The 19,254-nt window shown below is 42.0% G+C and overlaps 1 protein-coding gene across 1 annotated transcript in view; it reads left to right on the top strand.

Moving 5' to 3' along the window:
- SDK1 (sidekick cell adhesion molecule 1) overlaps positions 1-19,254 on the top strand; it is a gene marked incomplete at its 5' end in the record, with an annotated part of 412,638 nt that overhangs the window by 314,495 nt on the left and 78,889 nt on the right. Inside the window, 5 exons of the mRNA XM_082006804.1 lie at positions 50-148; positions 5,057-5,248; positions 7,141-7,262; positions 15,561-15,670; positions 18,677-18,827. Of these exons, the coding sequence (XP_081862930.1) occupies positions 50-148; positions 5,057-5,248; positions 7,141-7,262; positions 15,561-15,670; positions 18,677-18,827 (674 nt within the window). The remainder of the gene's footprint in view (positions 1-49; positions 149-5,056; positions 5,249-7,140; positions 7,263-15,560; positions 15,671-18,676; positions 18,828-19,254) is intronic.

Below are 19,254 nucleotides of genomic sequence, written 5' to 3'. Positions count from 1 at the left end.
AAAGAAAGTGGGGTTCTCCTGTTAACAGATTTCCTTTTCTGCTTGCCAGAGCCAGGAGCAGTAGGACACCTGAGTTTCACTGAGATTCTGGACACGTCTCTCAAGGTCAGCTGGCAAGAACCTGTAGAGAAAAATGGCATCATTACAGGCAAGTATCAGCTGCTATCACCTTATTTTTTTAAGTGTGTGTATCATTGCAGTGAAAAAATGTTTGCGTAATAGAGCATTTGGGGAGAACTGGCTACCGTGAGCACTGGTTTCCTGGTCCCTCTTTTGGGTAATGGAAATGTCAGCTAGGGCACATTATAGAAAGTACAGGTCCAATTACTGGCAGCTCATGATTGTGGTCACTGAAAAGACAGCCTGTATTAGAAATCAGCTCCCCATGGAGCTTCCAGTCTTGTTAAATCTTCCGTGACCTCCACCTGTGTTACTAAATTTCTGAAACTTTGTGAGACAGTGTTTGGCCTTCGCCGCGAAGGCGGGGGGGGTTTCCTACGTGGAGTTTACAGCTGCAAAATCTGGACTGGCATTGCTAAGATTTGCAATCAAGACCAAGCCTGAAATCAGCGGTATCCTTCATCTGTGATCAAGTGGTCTGGCTGTGGACTGCGTGACAGAATTTGCATGCCATTACTTAATTTTGTATAAACCATCACAAGGGTTCAGAACGCTCTTGTTTCTCTTTGATGAGCTTGCCATTTGACAAGCTGTTTATCTATTTACTGTATGCCAGTGTAGATACAACATCAGCAACTCCATTATTTTTCACAAAGGAAGCTATAAATAGTTGATAAAAACTCTAGTTCTTATCAACAGAGGCAATATTGTTTTCAGATGGGAAACTATTACAGCTGCACAGGATGGACATTCCATTTAACAAAGGATTTCAAGGTTTTGAAGTGCAAGAAAGCTCCCAAATACTAAATTACTGGACCTAAGAATCATAGTTAGGAAGGGAGAAGATCATTTCACATGGATCAAAATACTTTGTTTTGGGAGAATTGACATTGGAATGTTTAATTTTTATTTTTTTAAAAATTGTATTATAATTTGTAAAAACGAAATACTTTTTAGGAGTTAAAAAAAACTCCAGACTTTCTGGCCCCAAACATTGAAATGTTATATCATTTTAATTTCCTGAAGCATTTTAACTTTGACTGGTCTAATTATTTTGATGGAACTTGCATTTGCCAGTGTTTCCTCTGTGCATCTGTAACATGCACCGTTTGTACAAGTGTCTTCTGTGCTGTTCGTAGCATATGTGGAGCCCTTACGCAGATCATCTTACGCCTTTATACCAGAGTAACCTTCCTGAAATATGCATTGATTTAAGTAGTTCAAGAACAGAAACTAATGACTTCTGGAAGCATAGCAGTATTGATTCAGTGAAGATGGGCAAAGCCTTCAAGCCCGAGTGCTTAGATTTAGGTACCTAACTCCAAGTCTGGCTACCTAAGCGGGGTGATGTAATACTCATCCTTGTTCAGCACGAGTTAGCAACGCTATGCTTAGTGTTGCAGAATTGCTTCGCTAGAAACAAGCTGCTGCCTCCCAGAATGGGTTGAAACCTGGTGGAGCATGATGATGGACCGTGTTATATTTGGGGCAAATTGTTTCAGAAAGAATTAACTCAAGCAGCTCTATTGTTCCTGAAGAAACACCAGTGTAAAAATTCCCAGCAAAGTTTGTAAGGAGAAAGAAATGTTCTTCATGATTCAAATTGCGCTTGGGTTAAAAGAAAAGAATAGCAAAATTGTTCATGCCCTGAGTACCTCAAAGGCTTATGGAGGGCTGCCTGGAGATCTGAGTGCTTAGGGAGGCAATTATTCATCATTTCTGCTCGTTGATGTCTTTACTGGACCTTCTTGTTCCATGCACCGAACTGGGAGGAGGAAAGCACGGAGGGTGGTGCCCGGCAGCCAGCCTGCTCTGGGAAATTGCCCATTACTCTTGCTGTAAATCTCAGTATCTTCCTCCTTCTCTCGGTAAACATTGATTTATGAGGAGCTGGATGTAGACGGACAGTTGGTGATTGGGTGTACTGCTCTGTTGCAGAGAATTTACTCCAGATCAACAGAAAATTATTTCTGAAACTCCTCTGGTCATTAGTTTCCGTTAGGCAGCATTTTGTGGAGAGGGTGTCGTGCCAATGCGTACGGGGAGGCTCTGTGGCACCTTTTCTATTCTCACTTACACCGAAGCCAGAGGAAATACTCTCAGCCCGGGCCGGCTGGACTCCCCCCCTGCACGTTTCTGGCAGCGATCACGTCTGTAAAACAGAGAGCGCATTTTTACCAACCACATGTCCTAAAGTTCTGCCCATCTGTCAGTCATTGTGGCTTAAGTGCTACTTGGGGGTATGGTGGATGTCGTTCCTTTCCTTCAGCATTTTTTTCATCTGTTTTTGTTATGCATGATTACATTTGGCTTTGTGTCTGCTCAGTATGTATGTATGTATCTTCTGTTTGCATTTTTTTTATACAACTAGAATTTGACTATACTTTTGAGACTGAAATATCCAACAGTAAATGCTGCCTCTTTCCCTTTTCTTCAATTTGCATGTGAACTCCGGATATTTTTCCTGGTGAACATTTTTTCATAACATAAATACATAGAGACTATGTGCCTAATGGGCAGGAAGGCTGGGTCTCATCTCTGTGGTCACAAGGAAGAAAACATAAAACATAAAATGTTCAAAGAATAATTGCCAACATTTGATGTATATCCAAAGCTTATCTGGATGGGAAAGAAGATATCTCAATCACTTAAGATTGCCTAGTGCATGGTGAATTAAACTTTCCATTGTTTGTAAGCAACAAATGGGTAGAAGGAGCATTAGAAGTCCCCTGTTTATCTTCTTTTGGTTATTTATTGCTTTGAGCAACCTGTTCTGTTTTATTCTGAGGTGCTGTTCCACTCTGCCGGCCCCTGTGTAGGGTTCAAAGCAGGCATAGAGGGGTCGTCCGCAGCTCCCGGGCAGACAGATGAGCCGTGGCGCGGCCCTTGCCCAACCTCGCTCCATCCATGGCTGCACATGGTCGTTCTCCTTGCTGGGGACACAGCTGCCAGTTTTGTGTCCTCTGGCAAGGGGAGAGAGGCACAACTGCACCTTCCTTGGACTCTTTCTCAGTCTTCCACCTGTCTGGAACAAATGTAGCACCCATGATCTTTGAAAGGAAGGGGTGTTTGTGATGGTCATTCTGTTTGCAACTCTTTTGTGTCTCTTCACTGAGCATCAGATTGAGTGGACAGTCACTCCCCACCTTTCTGTTCCACCTCTACTGATAAAGGCAATGGAGTCCTTAAATTTTGTCAAAATCCTCATACAGATTATAATCTTGCCTGTACTACATAAACTCTGATTGCTGGTAAATGATTCTTAAGCCTTTGCAGAGAGCATCAAAACGCCACAGTGTCTCTGAGATATAGATAAATTACTGACTTAATTAATTCCCACTTAACAGATGGGATGCTTCAGACACTTACTTAAAACTGGCTCTGGATGAGCATTCAGGAGCCTCTTCCCCTTCCCCCAGGTAGTGCGTAGTCAAAGAAGTGGTTGCAGTGTAGCTGGAAGGGTTGAAGTACCACCTCTCTCTGCCACTGCCCCCTCACCCAGAACATAATTAGTGACTATGGGAGTACTCTGAGCCCATTTCCATGCAAAATTAGGTCACTGTGAATCTCTGTCAGTGATGGCAGCTAGCACCGGAGGAAAGATAACATCTCGCACCTCTCAAACGCTCGCAGAAATGCTTTTAGTTCATGACATGACGTTTCCCCGTTGTTCAATACCTTAAGGTATTTTGCTATGTCAATTTGTATATGTTAATCAGCTTATCATGTTTTGTTTTTTTTTTTAAAAAGGAAGGGGAAAAAAACCCTTGAGCCCCCCAGCTGGTTTGAATTCCTCATCTTAGATGATGGGAACCCAGTAGGGAGTTTCTCTAGCCAGCTTGCCTCATGCATGGTTCACTCAGTGGGGTGTTCCTTTCTGTTAGTCCTTTTCACTCACTTCCATTTCACAGGCATTCAAGAGCTATGTGTATTTTTTCCCCCTCTCTCGCTAGTCAAATCACAAAGAAAGCTGCAATCAAGCAAACTTTTCAGACACGCTCTCTGAGGACTGGCACAGTAAGGTTCAAATGGGTTCAAACGAGAATAAAGTGGGACTGGGCAGGAGGACAAGCAGATTTGGAGGTAAAATTGAGCAAATGAGACAGTAGAAAGTTTCAAAAGTTCTTGGAAGGCAAATGGTTATAAAAGTGATAAAAAGGAAAGGCAGATTATGATAGAAGAATAATATGGAGGCCAGGGCGAGTGCAGTTTTGGACAATAAGTTGGCTACACTACGGTTTTGAAAGAAGGGATAATGATTCGCCCTGCAGAAGGATTTGTGCAAGGAACAAGCTGAGGAGAGTAGAGGTTTTTCAGTTCCTAGAAGATTCCCACAATGTTCCTGCCTGATTGTTACTGTCGGATTTGTATTTCTAGCTATACAGCAGTGAAGGTTACTTCAGCCTGGAAAGGGAATAGCCCTACCAAGTACATATAGATTTTTAATCAGATATTCTAACTGGGGAGAAGGTGTTATATTCTCCAGTGTTTCTTCCTATTCGCTTCATAGAGTTCACAACGTGAAAGTCTACCCTTCTGCGAGATTATCCCCAGGTTTCCTAGCCATTTCATAGCAAGCACTGTGCAGCCACAGAAAGAGAGACAGACTGTTCCGACTCCGTGTCCTCCCCATCTGTAATCTGATGGGCAGATGATACCCCAGGGGGTACCTACATCAAAGGCTTATTGGAAATAACATTAGAAAAATACTTGGGTATTTTAGCCAGTGTTTACTTTAACTCTTTTTTTCTGCTTATAAAAGGTGACCATAATGGAGTAGAGCAGGAGACATGTCATTCCACCACTGACCACAAGCAAGTCTTGCAGAAGCAAGAATTTACCAACCTCTGAGTTATTGCATAACTGCACTTTAGAAGAAAAACTAGACCCCACTACTGCTGCCTCCCCCTGACTTCTGTGTATTTTTTTTTTTCAGGCTACCAGATCTCCTGGGAGGTGTATGGCAGGAATGAATCTCGTCTTGCCCGCGTGCTACCCAACACGACGCTGGAGTACAAGATCACGGGGCTGTCATCTCTCACCACCTACACAATCGAGGTGGCAGCTGTGACCGCAAAAGGGAGCGGATGGGTCACGTCCTCCACCATCTCCTCTGGCGTGCCCCCAGGTTGGTAAAACTGCATGAAACAAATTAAAATGGGCTAATTCTTCATGTTTCTATGTTCCATAGATCATAAATTACTTTGGTTCAGTAATAATAAAAATGGTTTTATTTATAAAGCGTTGGAATTATTTCCAAATAATTTAAACTTAATGTTTAGAACAGTTTAAAACGTTAACGTGAACACACTTGCAATTTGAAATTACCAGAAAGCTATTTAATACAAACACAAAAAAAAGTTGTAGGGATTGCAGAAGGAATGGACAAAGTAATAAAGTGGATACAATATAGAATCTCTTGACATTTACGGAGTAACATAGGAATGAAACCTGAATCAATTCAAAAAGTGTTGCTTTGGGGGAAAAATAGAGTTTGAATGATGTTAAAAGGGAAAGGTTTTTCCATTTATAAGCAGTATAGCTTACGTCACCTGTGAGAGGACACTTGTATAATGAAACTGAAATCTTACTTAGAAGAATTGGGAGTTGTGGCCTGAGAAGGATTTGGGAGGAGATAGTCCTGTACTGCATTGTCTGAGTTACCATCAGGGCACCTGTAAATTTAGCCTTTTTGCCTTGTGTTTTTAAAACTCTGCGCTCTATCTCATCCAGCATAGAAAGCAAACTAAAAAGCCAATTCTTATCTCAAACAAGCAGTTTCAGTTAATTTATAGGTTGTATGAGTAGAATTTTACAAAGTGGAGCAGTTAGTCTACATCGCTGATGGTAATCCGGTGTTTGCCTTTCCGGTATTTTTGAACTTTTCCGTATGTCTTGAAGTATGCCTGCCTCTCTTTTCCCTAATCATAGGTAATTGTGACAAGCTGTAGACTAGATCAATGCCATGCTGCCTGTTGTTAGCCAGATAACAACATTATCCTACTTGGTCAGGGTTAGTTTATTGATCATAGTTCCCACAAATGTGAAGGAAGGATCAAGAAATAATGTATATTCGTGCGTACTTGAAATATACACCAAAAAGCTGCCCAGTCTTTGCCTGTTGTATTTGCACATAGTACAATATAATGAATGATTACTGATTATAATACTAATTCCTATAACTTACGAATGCAGGTACTATTGGGAATTTATTCTAAACAATCTATATTTCATCTCTTTCTTGGGCTTGCTTTTGTTGATAATTCAGATAATATTAAAAATCTAAAGGCTGCTGTAAGCCTGACTGATGTGAGGCAACGACCTGACTGGGGCTGCAGATTTTTCCTCGTAGAAGGTTGCCCTCTTTAATTGCAACAGAAATTTAAAAAAAATCATCTGCTCTACTTAGGCATCAGAAACACCCTCTAAAACCCACCTATTATAGGTCAATATAAGAACCACAAAATCTTCCCCATACGCCACCCAAAAATTTGAGTCTTTTTCTATTGTTAATATATTAAAGCTGGACGTTGCTATATTATAATAAATATATAATAATATTTTGTATAAGATATGAGAATAATAATACATAATAAAATAATTTATTAAATGGACTGCAAGAAATATAAATTATTATCATTTAATACTGGAGAAGCAGAAGTACAGTGGAATTAGGTGACTTAGAAAGTGACTGGCAGATCCAGAGCTGGGAAGTACCTTCCCCCCTGAGCCTCCGTGCTTTGTCTATTGTGCAGCTCCTCTAAGACAGTAGCTGTAACGCTTTAGACGAGCTCTCTCTTTTCTCTTTTGAGCTGTAAAAATGTGGTGCATGCTCAGAGCAGCAGAAACGGGAATGTTGTATGTAATATTCTGCCAAAAAGGACAAAAAAGCACAGCTATTTGCTGTATTATAATTGTTCCCAAGGTATTTTATATGCTGAAACATTGAATGTCAGCCTGTGTTACTGGACCCCGGACGAAGAGCGTTTCCACCTCTCATTTAGACTCCTGTTTTTTCAGAACTTCCAGGTGCTCCATCCAACCTGGTGATTTCCAACATCAGCCCTCGCTCCGCCACGCTTCAGTTCCGGCCAGGGTACGACGGCAAAACTTCCATCTCCAAGTGGATAGTCGAAGGCCAGGTATGTCCCTGCCAAAAAGCTCTTAATGAAGCTTCTGAGGGGTTAAACGGGGTCTAAATAGTGAATTGCTGCTTGGATTACAGTTTTTGTTTAACTTTGGGTCAAAGGGCTTCAGTAAATGGCCTGGTGGCAGCGGTCCAGGGGGTCCTGGAGCGGTTGGAATGCAAGGGAGCTCGAGAGGCTTAGCTGAGAAATGTCTGTGCGGTAGCCGGTGAGAAAAAGGTCACGTGGATACTGCAACTTCTGTTCACAAGAAAAAAGAAAAATACGGTATATAACATATACATGAGAATGCTTATCCTTTAAATAATTGACACGTATTTTTGTACAGCAGCTTTGCTTACGTTCAGAAGAACACCAGATGCATCGTAAGCAACACGTACAGCAGAGCTTAAGTCCATCCGTTTATTTAAAAAAGGATTTGAAACCTGTGTTTACGTTCTGTTAGGTGGATTTTCCAACCAGATGCAAACCTGGCATTATTATCTCATGGCCAGAAATACAGGAAGAATTGCACTGAACGGTGAACATACCATTATTCATGAGTCTGAGTGTATTTTTCTATCTTGTAATGGAATATACTGTTTTCTATCCAGGCCTCTAGATATGAATAGGATGAATTCTCCATCAGCTTTAAACAATATCCCTCTTTCTGCTGTCATTATGCCTTGGAGGAGTTATATGTTCCTCATTTTTTCTCCTGACAGATGAGCTTTGCTTCTTTCTTTCCACCCACAGATCTTTATAAATAATATAATCTGTTTTTAAGACCGAATGTTGGACTTCTTAAATCACTGTCACCACTTAGACGTGTTGATACAATCACTTCACTTGGGAATGCGATTGTTGTGAACAAGTCGACACATTTTGTACCGTTTACATACACACTATTGCATATTACGGAATCAAACACTGAAATCCTATAATATGGTGGCTTGGCCCATTCAGAGAGGCATTTTTGTGCTGGAGCACCACATTGATATTGCTAGGAATGTGTTAATTCTGTGAGTTGCAAAATGCCACTGAAGTGAAATAAATTTGAATGCTTTAAAACTGCAATAATAGTTGCCACGAAGTTCATCGGCATCCTTGAAGAGCTGCAGGTACAAACAGTGGTTGAAGGATTCTTAGTGTGCAGGAAAGGAAGGCAGGATCTCTCTTGCTCACAAACCCTCATCAACATCTCATGCGTTGCTAGAAAAGTCAAAGGAGTTGGTGGTTCTGATAGATCCTGGATCCAGGATTTGCTGTATTTGGGGAAGGAGCACGGCCAAAAGTCTTTGTGGCGTCTGGGCAGTTCTTTTCACCACAGCTACCCTGCAAGATTCTTCTGCACCATACCTCACTGTCTTGCTTTGGCACAACAAGTAATGTTGTTCCAAGTGGACTTAATTAAAAAAAAAAAAAGATTAATGAAAATCTTTTCGGGTATGCAGGGAAACTGGTGACTCCTTATGGATAGAGCAAATCCTGTTTCCAGGATGACAGCTGTGTATAATTTTTTGTTCACAGCCCCTTTCTGCCAGCACTCCACTCAAACTCTTTCGCCCTTAAAGTGCAATTTCACAGCACATTTAGCCAATCTAAACCAGAGCTCTCGTCGTCCCGCTCCCGTTCCCTCTCCTCATCCCCATCAGTCTTACCAAGACTTTCTCACTCCTGCCTGCTGCATGCACCGATTCTGGCGTAATCACACCCGGAGCTGCTACGAGGGTTCATCTGGCCAAGAACAGAGGAGCTTCAGAGCATGTCTCTGCGCAGGCTGCGTGCACGCTCGACCAGCACCGGGGAGGGGATGAGAACACGGCAGCGGGAGCAGAGCCGAGGGTGGGAACGTCTCCATCCTGGCGTGGGTCTGGGCTGCCGTGGACCTGCCCTCTGGACTTCACGGGTGTTTTGCCTACATTTTAAAGACACACAAGCTCTCACAACACAGCCACAAGTGACACCCTGATGTTCACTTATGCCTCTCCTGTAGTTTGTTCTAAGCAGCGCTGGGTCTGTGCTGGAGTGCAGGCTGCTGTTGCAACATAGGTATTTTAACATAAATAACCATAATTGCTCCTAAGGACTACGTTAGATTGAAGGGCAGTGGTTACACCCAACCTACAACAGTATTTTCTAAACAGAAATATACGGAGGACTTTTTCCTTCTGGATCTTTCATTTACTGGCCCGTGTACAGCTTTTAATAACACTATTAAGTGTTTCATGCCTTAGCATTAAATTAAAATCCACTTAAGGCATGGTTTTGCATACTATGTTTTTAAAACAAGTGCTATCGTGGAGTGACAGGATAACATTTAACTATAAAACACTAGTCTCTAAGTTGAATTAGAGAATAAAGATTCTGTCCAAGCAGATACAGGGACTACACCTCCATCCATTCACAATTTTTTTAACCATTAGCCTTTCCGAAAGTTTGCAACAAGGTGCAGAGTAGCTGAAAACAGTTAATAGCTTGGGAAAAGTATGTTGCAGTTTACTAAGACCTTGTACTGCATGATCTCTCCTGGAAGGAGGAGAACTAGGTCAGTGTCCCACGCAGGTCTCTTCCCTCTGGGCTGTACTTCTGCTGTCGAGGGGTGCGTGACAACGCATGACTGACAGCTATATGGCACTGTCGTGCACTTCATCTACCTCCCCCTCTGTTTGTAGAGCTGGGTGGTAGCTTTGCCCTGGACATCCCTTGTATAGTGTGTCTTCTCTTCCATCTCTACTGGGAATACACCATTTACTCTGAATGTCTGAGTCCTTACAGACAAACTTCAGCTATTTTATATTCCCACACACAAACCTGCCACCAACATGTTTTTCTTCTTTATGCCTGTATGTGGCACAAAGCTTCCTTGATAAGGGCAGGTCTAGAAAATGTTCCAAGTGTTCCATTTTGGCTAAGTTATTTTTGAAGTCTGATACTTCATGAACAATTTGGATGAAAAACACAGCTGGGAATTCCAGCTGACATGAAATTTTGTACATCTGGCCTTGGCTTCTCCTTTTCTTGCTGGGGTGTAAAATCACGGGAGCCACTGTGAAACTAATTCTTGATTATGTCAATGAACACGAGAGGAGAATCAGGTCTTTAAGATTTTAGTGCTGGTAGATAAAAACCCATTTCTGTGTTTCTAATGAAGTTACATTCTGCTTCTGAAGGGTTTTCCTAAAAATCATTAGGCTGTTTCTTTTCCATCTTTCCATGTAGACTCAGAGGACTGTTGGAAACTAGATTTCCAGACAGAGAACTACAAAAAAGTACCAACACCATTTAAAAATATTTCTAAAATTGCTTATCCATTACATACAGTATAATGTAAAGAGAATAGGATCTAATGTGATATAAAGGTTCTGCTGACACTTGTTCAGAAGGACCAGCAGTAACTGTTCTGTGGCATTGACACACACAGGTAACACGTTCATCCCCAAAGAATTTCAGTAAATCCTTCCACTCATCCTGTACTCTCAGATGCAGTTACAGTATATATTGTAGGCACATTTTCTGGCAATTTGCAACCAAGAATGGCACTGCATCCCTGCTGCTCGCGTGTTTTCGTGTTTGCACTCTCTATCTGCTGCAATCCAGTTTCAGCTTATTTTTCTCGTGCTGGATTTTTCCTGGGACTTTGTCAGGAGAAGTATGCAAACAATGACATCATGACCGTGCCTTGGTACGTGCTTGGTCCACAGCACCAAGCTTTCCAGTGGCCGATTAGAAAAGCTGGGCTAACTTCTGCTGAGTTTGATTTTTTTTTTTTTTACCCCCTGGTAATTAATGTTATAGTGTGCACAGCAGAAGACCTGTGGAATGGTGAAGGTCGCTTATGGAGAGGTGTTGCAAGTCATGGAGCCATGAGTATATGGGCTCTAATATAGAGAGTTTTTGCTTAAAGCCCTTTTGCCGTTTATAAGAGAGATTTTGTATGAATATCAAGGTGAACAGTAACAGAGTTTCCAAGGAGTAAAACCTTTCAAGCATTATCGCTGTATTCACTTGTAAAGCTGTGAGTTGGGAAAGATGTCATAACTTTAACCACAAATATATCTGGTTTTGCGGGTTAAGTCAGCGACCCAGATAGGATTCATCCGTTGCATGTGAGGTGATTCTCTTGGTGTCATTTTTACTTCGGAGCTGGTAAATAAAGTGTCTGAAACTCTGACAATTTTATGCCTTTGCCAATCTTTAAATCAAAAATGGCTGAATCGATTTAAGGATTTTGCAAGGAAAAACATTGCACCCGGGCTGACATCCTGTGAACCGAATTTCTCCCAAAGTGATTTCAAATGTGTGAGTTACGGACCTCTATAATGAAAACTCTGACATATCTTGAACTATAGCAGAACACAGGGTACCTCTGTAATGTACAGAAACATTCTGTTTTCCTTTCCTGCAGTTAGTACTTCATAACTGTTCAAAATTTTGGAAGCATTACTGTTTTTTACAAAATACCGCAGCAAATGCTTTTTTTTATTCCTAATTTTAATTATTTTTTGTTTCTTTTAAGGCAGCATTCTGCAACTTTGCTCATATAGTGCATTCCATCAGAAAATGTTAAATCACTTCATAAAATATGTAACGCTTTCCTTTTTAGAAACAGAGACACTAATGCATAGAGAAGTAAAGGGTTCTGACATCACTTCCAATATTGTTTTATAGTGTCTCATTTCTGTAATAATAAATGATGCCCTTTTTTGCCCTTTTTGGGGAAAAAAAAAGAATGCCCTTTTATTGAATGTAATACCTTGGGAACATCTGAGAGATGGGAATGAATATGGGCTGAGCATTGTTTGTTTGTTTGCTATGCAAGAAATTTTTTTTAAATATTTACAAGGTGACTTCCTGGACATGGGTGTTTTTGTTGTGGCAGTCCTGGGGATTGTGGCCCTGTTGTACAGAGAACTGTGAAGACACAGAGTGCTTTTCTTAAGGAGTTTTTATGCCGATGGTAACAGAAAAGCAGTTGATGTTCTCATCTGCCTCCTAAAACAATGCAGACATGAATGTGTGCATCTGTCAACAAACATAATCCTTTTCTGAAGTTTGCATATACTGTTATCCAAAAAACAGCTACAAGAAAGAAGCCTCTAAATTCATTTATTTTATGCAGAGCGACTCATCGTGGGACTCTCTTGCCCCTCAAAGGACCCTTTTATCCTTACCACTGCCCATAGTTCTTTTTGCCCCGTGGGAACCCCTTTGTACTCTGATTCTTGAAACTGATACGTTTCCTCTGATCTGACATCAGAGTGTTTCAGCAAAAATGATTTCCCTTTCCTTCAAGGGCCTGAAACTTGTAATCTACTATAGATCTTGCGGAAGTTAAAAATATAGAAGTCCATTGCTGACGATTCTCTTCCAAGACTCATTTCTGAGATTATTGCTAAATAAATGAAACTTGTTTTGAGTAACATTGACCTAGAATTGCTTGGCCACACAAGTCGGAGGTCACGCAGGAGTCCCCAGACTGTTCACCAAGCTACCCTATAGCCGTCCACCCTTCAATACTCTTACTTTGGAAAAACTCCCCGCACAAGCAGCACTCTCTTAAAACACACTGCTGATTTCAGTAGGAGATTTAACCCTTTGAGTTAGTTTCACAAATGTTGACACCAAATCATGGGAACATTACAAGGTATTATTCTAACTAAAGCAAGTTCCCGATCTGCTTTTCTTAAAATCTTTTGCTGACTCACAGAACTATGCCTGTGGTTGATTTTTTTGCTGCCTCTCCCTTTCAGCAGAAAATTAGAGTAAAAGTGGTTAATTGGGACTGTCTGCGCTGCCGCTTTGCCGAGGTCCCCCACCTCCCAGTAGAGGTAGCGGCCTGCTGTTTCCCAGCTTGGGAGCAACCAACGTGCCGGGCTCGGTTGGCATCTGCCATTTCCTCCTAGGCTGCACCCATCGTTTCTAGCAGGGAGAGCATTCAAAACCAGCAAGCCGCCTCCTGCCGTAGCTTTTGAGGGGTTTTCCATAGTCCCGGGCATGTAGAAACTTTTGCTGCTTCTCAATCAGTAGAAGATCCTTAATATTTCCACCTTTGCAGCCAGCTGGGGTCTATCGGCAAAACAGGCGGGGAGTTTTGGACACTTCTCAAGCTTGGGTCTATGTCAATTGTTCACAGCCCTGGGTCTGAACCATGTGGTCCTTAATGTGCATTAATGACCCGCCTGCTGCTGCATAGCGATTGAAACCTGTGGTCTTTGTTTGTTTGTTTGTTTGCTATGCAAGAAATATTTTTTAAAGCTTTTACTGTTCTTAGAATACAAAAAAGATGACTAACTCCCTACTGGAGATTATTTGCAGCCCCCAAAGCATTGTGGAATGTTGCTATACAGTTCCTGCAGCACTTCGAGGTGATGCTGTTCTGAGCAAGGAATTTTGCAAAAATAGGCATTTACTGTAGACTTTCTACAGTGTTAATCCAAAACTCTTTTAATAATGAGTCTCCTATGCTTCCTTGGCTGCAATCAACACTCTCTTCCTTTCTTTGTTCATTTAGTTTGGGTTTTTTTTAAATCTCTTTATCATCTCTTTGTTCTCTGGGTTCAGTTTGGGGCTGTTCTGTTTTACGATGCAGACCTGTCTCAACTTGCTTCCCTCAAGCTTCTGCATCCATGGGCTTCACTAAAATTTATGGAGCTCAGTTGGGACTAGGAATTTTTAAAGGCCCATAATCTTCACTGACATCTATTTTGTAGGTTGTTCGGTGTGTGCCACTGTCTTTGATAACCATCAAGACTGAAAGACCCATCAAGACCTGTGCAACTGTTGTCCCAAATACAACCACCACATCCTTCCATGAAAGTAGTCCTCTGCTAGGAAGATCACAGAGGCTTCTTTTCATGGCGCAATGCATAACTTACTTCTTTGGCCTAATTTTCCTTGTGTCATTTCTTCATACACAAATATAAATATGCAGCACATCAACTCCTGGGTGAGCAAAGAACTAAAACGTCTATAAATAAATCAGTCTGCTTCTCCTGAAGGGAAAAATTAAAAAAGAGTGAATGAAACCTAATTTTCTATTTGAAGTACTAGGGGTATGCTAGATACTTTGGGCTACGTTGCCTATCGAGTGCTTTGGCAGTGTCTATGGCTGTAACTAGTATACAAAATTCTTAAGGGATCTGTTTTAAAAAGATTAAAGGAAATAGCTCTTTACACAGTGGGTCGTGAGCTTCTGGAATTTGTTGCCACAGCATTCTGTGGGAGTAGATGGTGTCAGTAGGTTAAAAAGGATTAGGCATCTTCGTGGCTATTAAGTCTGTAAATAGATACTAAAGGGAGTAGCTGCCTATGTACCCTCTAATATCCCTTAGCCCGGGATTGTGGATACCAGGCTAGGGCGAGGGAACCGGTCTACAGGTACTGCCTTTTGTGGTAGGGTTGGAACACCAGTGTAAATGTGCACGGTGCTAAGGAATGACGTCAGGGAGTCTTGTCTAAGATTACCCCTTGTTTCAGCACTTGTGATTCTCCAAAGTGAAGCTTGGCCATCTACGGCCTCTCCTCTGTCCCCTTTTCCACACTTCTACTGTGGTTCTTGCATGCACAACCCTGCCTGCTGGTGCTGCCATCTTCCAGGGTCCCAGGCCAGGCTCTGCCCTTTCTGTCACGCCTTGTTGACTTCCTTTCAAGTCCTGATTCATCTTCATTTTATCTCCAGAAAGCTGTATGGAAAGTAATGCTCTCAATTCTCATCACCATTTTGTCCCTTCTAACACTGCCGCAGCTGAGGGACTACGTTGGGCAACATGTTGTGATTAATTAATACAAAGGATTGCAGGTGGAAAAGCCTGGTCGAGGTGCAGAGTGGCAGACGACGTTAAAACACTTTTGTTCTTTGACTCTGTTCTTGTTTCTCTGTCTTCATTTCTGTGGCATTTTGCCTCCATTGAGACTTACTTAGTATGCATCAGTTCCTGCGAGTTATTATCGAGGCTATTTTTCATTTTGTTATATTACTACTTGATACTTTTGTATTGTGGTAGCGAGATTGAACAGGGTATTAGTGCTCTCCGTGTGTTTTTCTGGAATAGATCTTATCAGAGGATCCCAGTGAAATCCCAACAGGTACAAGGAAATTTGGCAAACTTGGCTGTGTTTTTGCTTTACAAATAACTACTTCCTTGTCATATAAAAAATAATATTAACCGCATAACATGTATTTAAAAGCATTTGTCCTTCTACTGCTGTGATGACAAACATTGAAAAAGAGGTTATATATACAATTTTTATATATATATATATATATGCATATATAGTCTGCTTTATACTCCTTCTTACCTTTCCCATGCACAGGTTGGTGTATTGGGTGATGAAGAAGAGTGGGTGAGTCTTCGTGAGGTGGAGAATGAACCTGATGCTCAGATGCTGGAGGTGCCGAACCTTATTCCTTACACTCATTACAGGTAATTACAGCAGGTAATTAGCTGCAGCATGAAAAAAATTAGTAAATAGCAGCACGGAACAGCTTTCCTAATCAGAAACAGCTGGCTGTGTTTTATAATCTGAACAAAAGGGAAAAGGTTGGCTGTTTTCATAGTTTTTACTTAAAATTACTTGTCCGATATTGTTAATTGTAACTTACATACAATACAGTTTCTAACATTAAAAAGGAAATTCAAGTGCATGGTGAAATGCTTTCATGAGTAAATCCTGTGACTTCCCTCATCTAAAGAGTGCACCAGTGTAACATCAGTCAGTGACAAATCCATTGTAGTTAAACTGGTGCAAACTTGTAATTACATATTTACATCAGTTTAAACATCGTTTTATTGATCTAGCTTAATTTGGTAACATCAGTTAAATGAAACCTTTGTTTATAAGAATTTACCAAGTTAAGCTTAATAGATATATGTAATGCTTAAACTGATTGAAGTGAATCTACATTATGGGTACGCCCCAGTTAAACGAGATTGATTTTTAAATCAATTCAATTCAAGTGATGCTTGCTTTAGTATAGGCAAGATTTGAGAATTTGAGGTACTCAATCCTAATGAAAAATACTTTCATGGAATAGCTTGCTAACGTAAAAGCTGATTGCAAGGAGATACAGTGGCAAGTGTTAAATCAGCTTCCTTAGAAACTTGTCCGTTTTGCCCTGGCTGAAGGGCCTTTTAGCTAGCCTGGGTGCTCTTTGTGAGCTAGTAGTAGCTGTAACCAAGTAAAGCTCATATAATTTACAACTAATTCAGTGCTGGTATACTAGTTTCCTTCCATTAGTCAGAAGCCTAGGGATATACTGGATTTCCCACAAAGTCTCCACTGAAGTGTTTTACACCTCATCCTCAAGAGCTAAACATTTTACTCTAAAAGGTCTTTGAAATTTTTCAACTTGAGCAGAGCTTTCTGGTTTAGGAAAATTATCTTCGGGTTGAGAAGATTTTGCTCTCACAAAGGTGGATCCTGCACTTCAGCCACAACAACCCCATGCAACACTACAGGCTTGGGGAGGAGTGGCTGGAGAGCTGCCCGGCGGAAAGGGACCTGGGGGTGCTGGTCGACAGCCGGCTGAACATGAGCCGGCAGTGTGCCCAGGTGGCCAAGAAGGCCAACAGCGTCCTGGCCTGTACCAGCACTAGTGTGGCCAGCAGGAGCTGGGCAGGGATTGTGCCCCTGTACTCAGCACTGGTGAGGCCGCAGCTTGAATCCTGTGTTCAGTGTTGGGCCCCTCACTACAAGAAGGACGTTGAGGTGCTGGAGCGTGTCCAGAGAAGGGCAACGGAGCTGGTGAGGGGGCTGGAGCACGAGTCTGATGAGGAGCGGCTGAGGGAACTGGGGGTGTTCAGTCTGGAGAAGAGGAGGCTGAGGGGAGCTCTCATCGCTCTCTGCAACTACCTGGAAGGGGGTTGTGGTGAGGTGGGGGTTGGTCTCTTCTCCCAAGTAACCAGCGATAGGACGAGAGGAAATGGCCTCAAGTTGCGCCAGGGGAGGTTTAGATTGGATATTAGGAAACATTTCTTCACTGAGAGGGTGGTCAGGCATTGGAACAGGCTGCCCAGGGAGGTGGCGGAGTCACCATCACTGGAAGTGTTTAAAAAACGTGTGGATGTGGCACTTCAGGACATGGTTTAGGAGACATGGTGGTGTTGGGTAATGGTTGGACTTGATGATCTTGAAGGTCCTTTCCATCCTTAGTGATTCTGTGGTCCCGAAAGCTGAAAAGGCAGAAGTGAATAGTAAAGTGCAGGTTGTACCAGAATTCAATGTTCAGTGTCCATGCAAAATGAAGACTTGCACACCTAGCAAGTGCAGTTATGCTGGTTGGCAATGGCACCTCCCACGCCTCCGGTTCTCCTCTGATCTTCTTCATCATAATTTGTAGACTAAAGCAGCTCCTTAAATTTTGCCTGTTTTTTTTTCTCTCATGCGTACACAGATATGAGCGCTTTTTTTTGTTTTCTTTCAGTATAGAACAATTTTATATAAATTTTGAAACCTAGAAAGTTGTTGCCAAATGGATTCGTGGTCCTCTCATCAGCTTTAGCCATTGTCCACTGAGGAAATATATCACAAAAGCTAATTATCAGGCCACATCTTTAGCAGCCAGCTTCTTTTCTGTATTTTGTGCCAATGTTTGAGAGTGAAATCAAGGACAGTATTTGTTTAATGTGTTTCCTTTAATGCATTTTCTAGGGAAATCACAGCAGATAAATAAACACTGCTATGTTGATTAGCTCACCCTTTTTCCAAGCTCAGTCATTAGGTCCAAAAATTGTTTAGAATGAACAGGTCATGTTTTTATGTGCAGGCGCAGGATACCTCTAATTGCTTGTGACGGGTGAGAGTATCTGAAATGTACAGCACGTCTTAATTATTTGTGCTTCCTGAAAAGAAGATTTCTCTAAATCTTTTGTGACCCAATAGGGATTTCTGTTGTAGAAGAGATGGTTTCAAGCAGACAGGGTATTTTTTTAAAGACGCGTATCCATATTAACTAACTTAATCTTTCTTGTGCAGGAAGGCTGAAATGCAGCACGGGGATAAATCAGCTTCTTTCAACCAGTAATTGAGGGGAAATGTTATCACTAGTATATTTTTTATATTGACAGGGAATGAGAACATCCAAAGTTTGATATTTTAATACCTTTCTGAATGTATTGTACAAGCATTGCAAGAGAAAATCACTTACTGGTAGCATAAGCTCATCAGACTTGGTATAATTAACATAAATTTCTAACACAAATACCTAAGTTTCTAATAGACCCTAAGCTAATCTCATTTTCATTTTTGTTCATACCTGAGAGGGTCTGAAAGCAGTTCAGTAATGAATACGAAGGGGACCTGCATGCAACGACCTTTGTGGAACATCTAGAAGGACCTAATTTGTATTTTTCCGTCTTTCTGCTGTTCTGGAAAGAGAGGTACCACTCGCTGAGCTGTTAAACCCGCACTGCATCTTTCCTCCACTGCAGGTTCCGGATGCGGCAGGTGAACGTGGTGGGCCCCAGCCCGCTCAGCCAGCCCTCCCGCGTCATCCAGACGCTGCAGGCTCCACCAGATGTTGCCCCCGGGAGCGTCACCGTGCGCACGGCCAGCGAGACCAGCCTGTGGCTTCGATGGGTGGTGAGCTGGCCAGCAGGAATGGGAGCTCGGGTTGCGGCTGCTTCCCCAGGGAGTCGGGCCAGCACTCAGGAATGCCTTTTCCTTGCACTTGGCACAAGGAGTAACAGCAAAATTAGTTCCTTTTTCAGAATTGTCAGAAATCTGAGACTTACCTTAAGTGCCTTATTAATCACTTAAATTGCCTACTGCCACTACTTCTGCCACTTCATCAGGGGAATATATGCCTGTGTGTAAAACCTTGGCTTTTGAGACTCTAGTTTCGACCGTCTGGGTCAACATGTAGGACAGGAATGTAATACTTGAGCCAATTTGCAGTTTCCTAGGGCTCAGTCGTTTGCTTTGCAGAAAACGGTCCCCAGAAGGTGCACGCCAGCCGTTGGCAATCGTCCTGCAGGTACTGAGCAGCTGTGGCTCAAAGGCAGCAAAG

Source organism: Phaethon aethereus (genome assembly GCF_964289735.1).
Source record: "Phaethon aethereus genome assembly, chromosome: 15".
Classification (NCBI taxonomy): domain Eukaryota; kingdom Metazoa; phylum Chordata; class Aves; order Phaethontiformes; family Phaethontidae; genus Phaethon; species Phaethon aethereus.
Note: the sequence above shows the minus strand (reverse complement) of the source record. Positions and strands in the feature narration are given on the sequence as shown.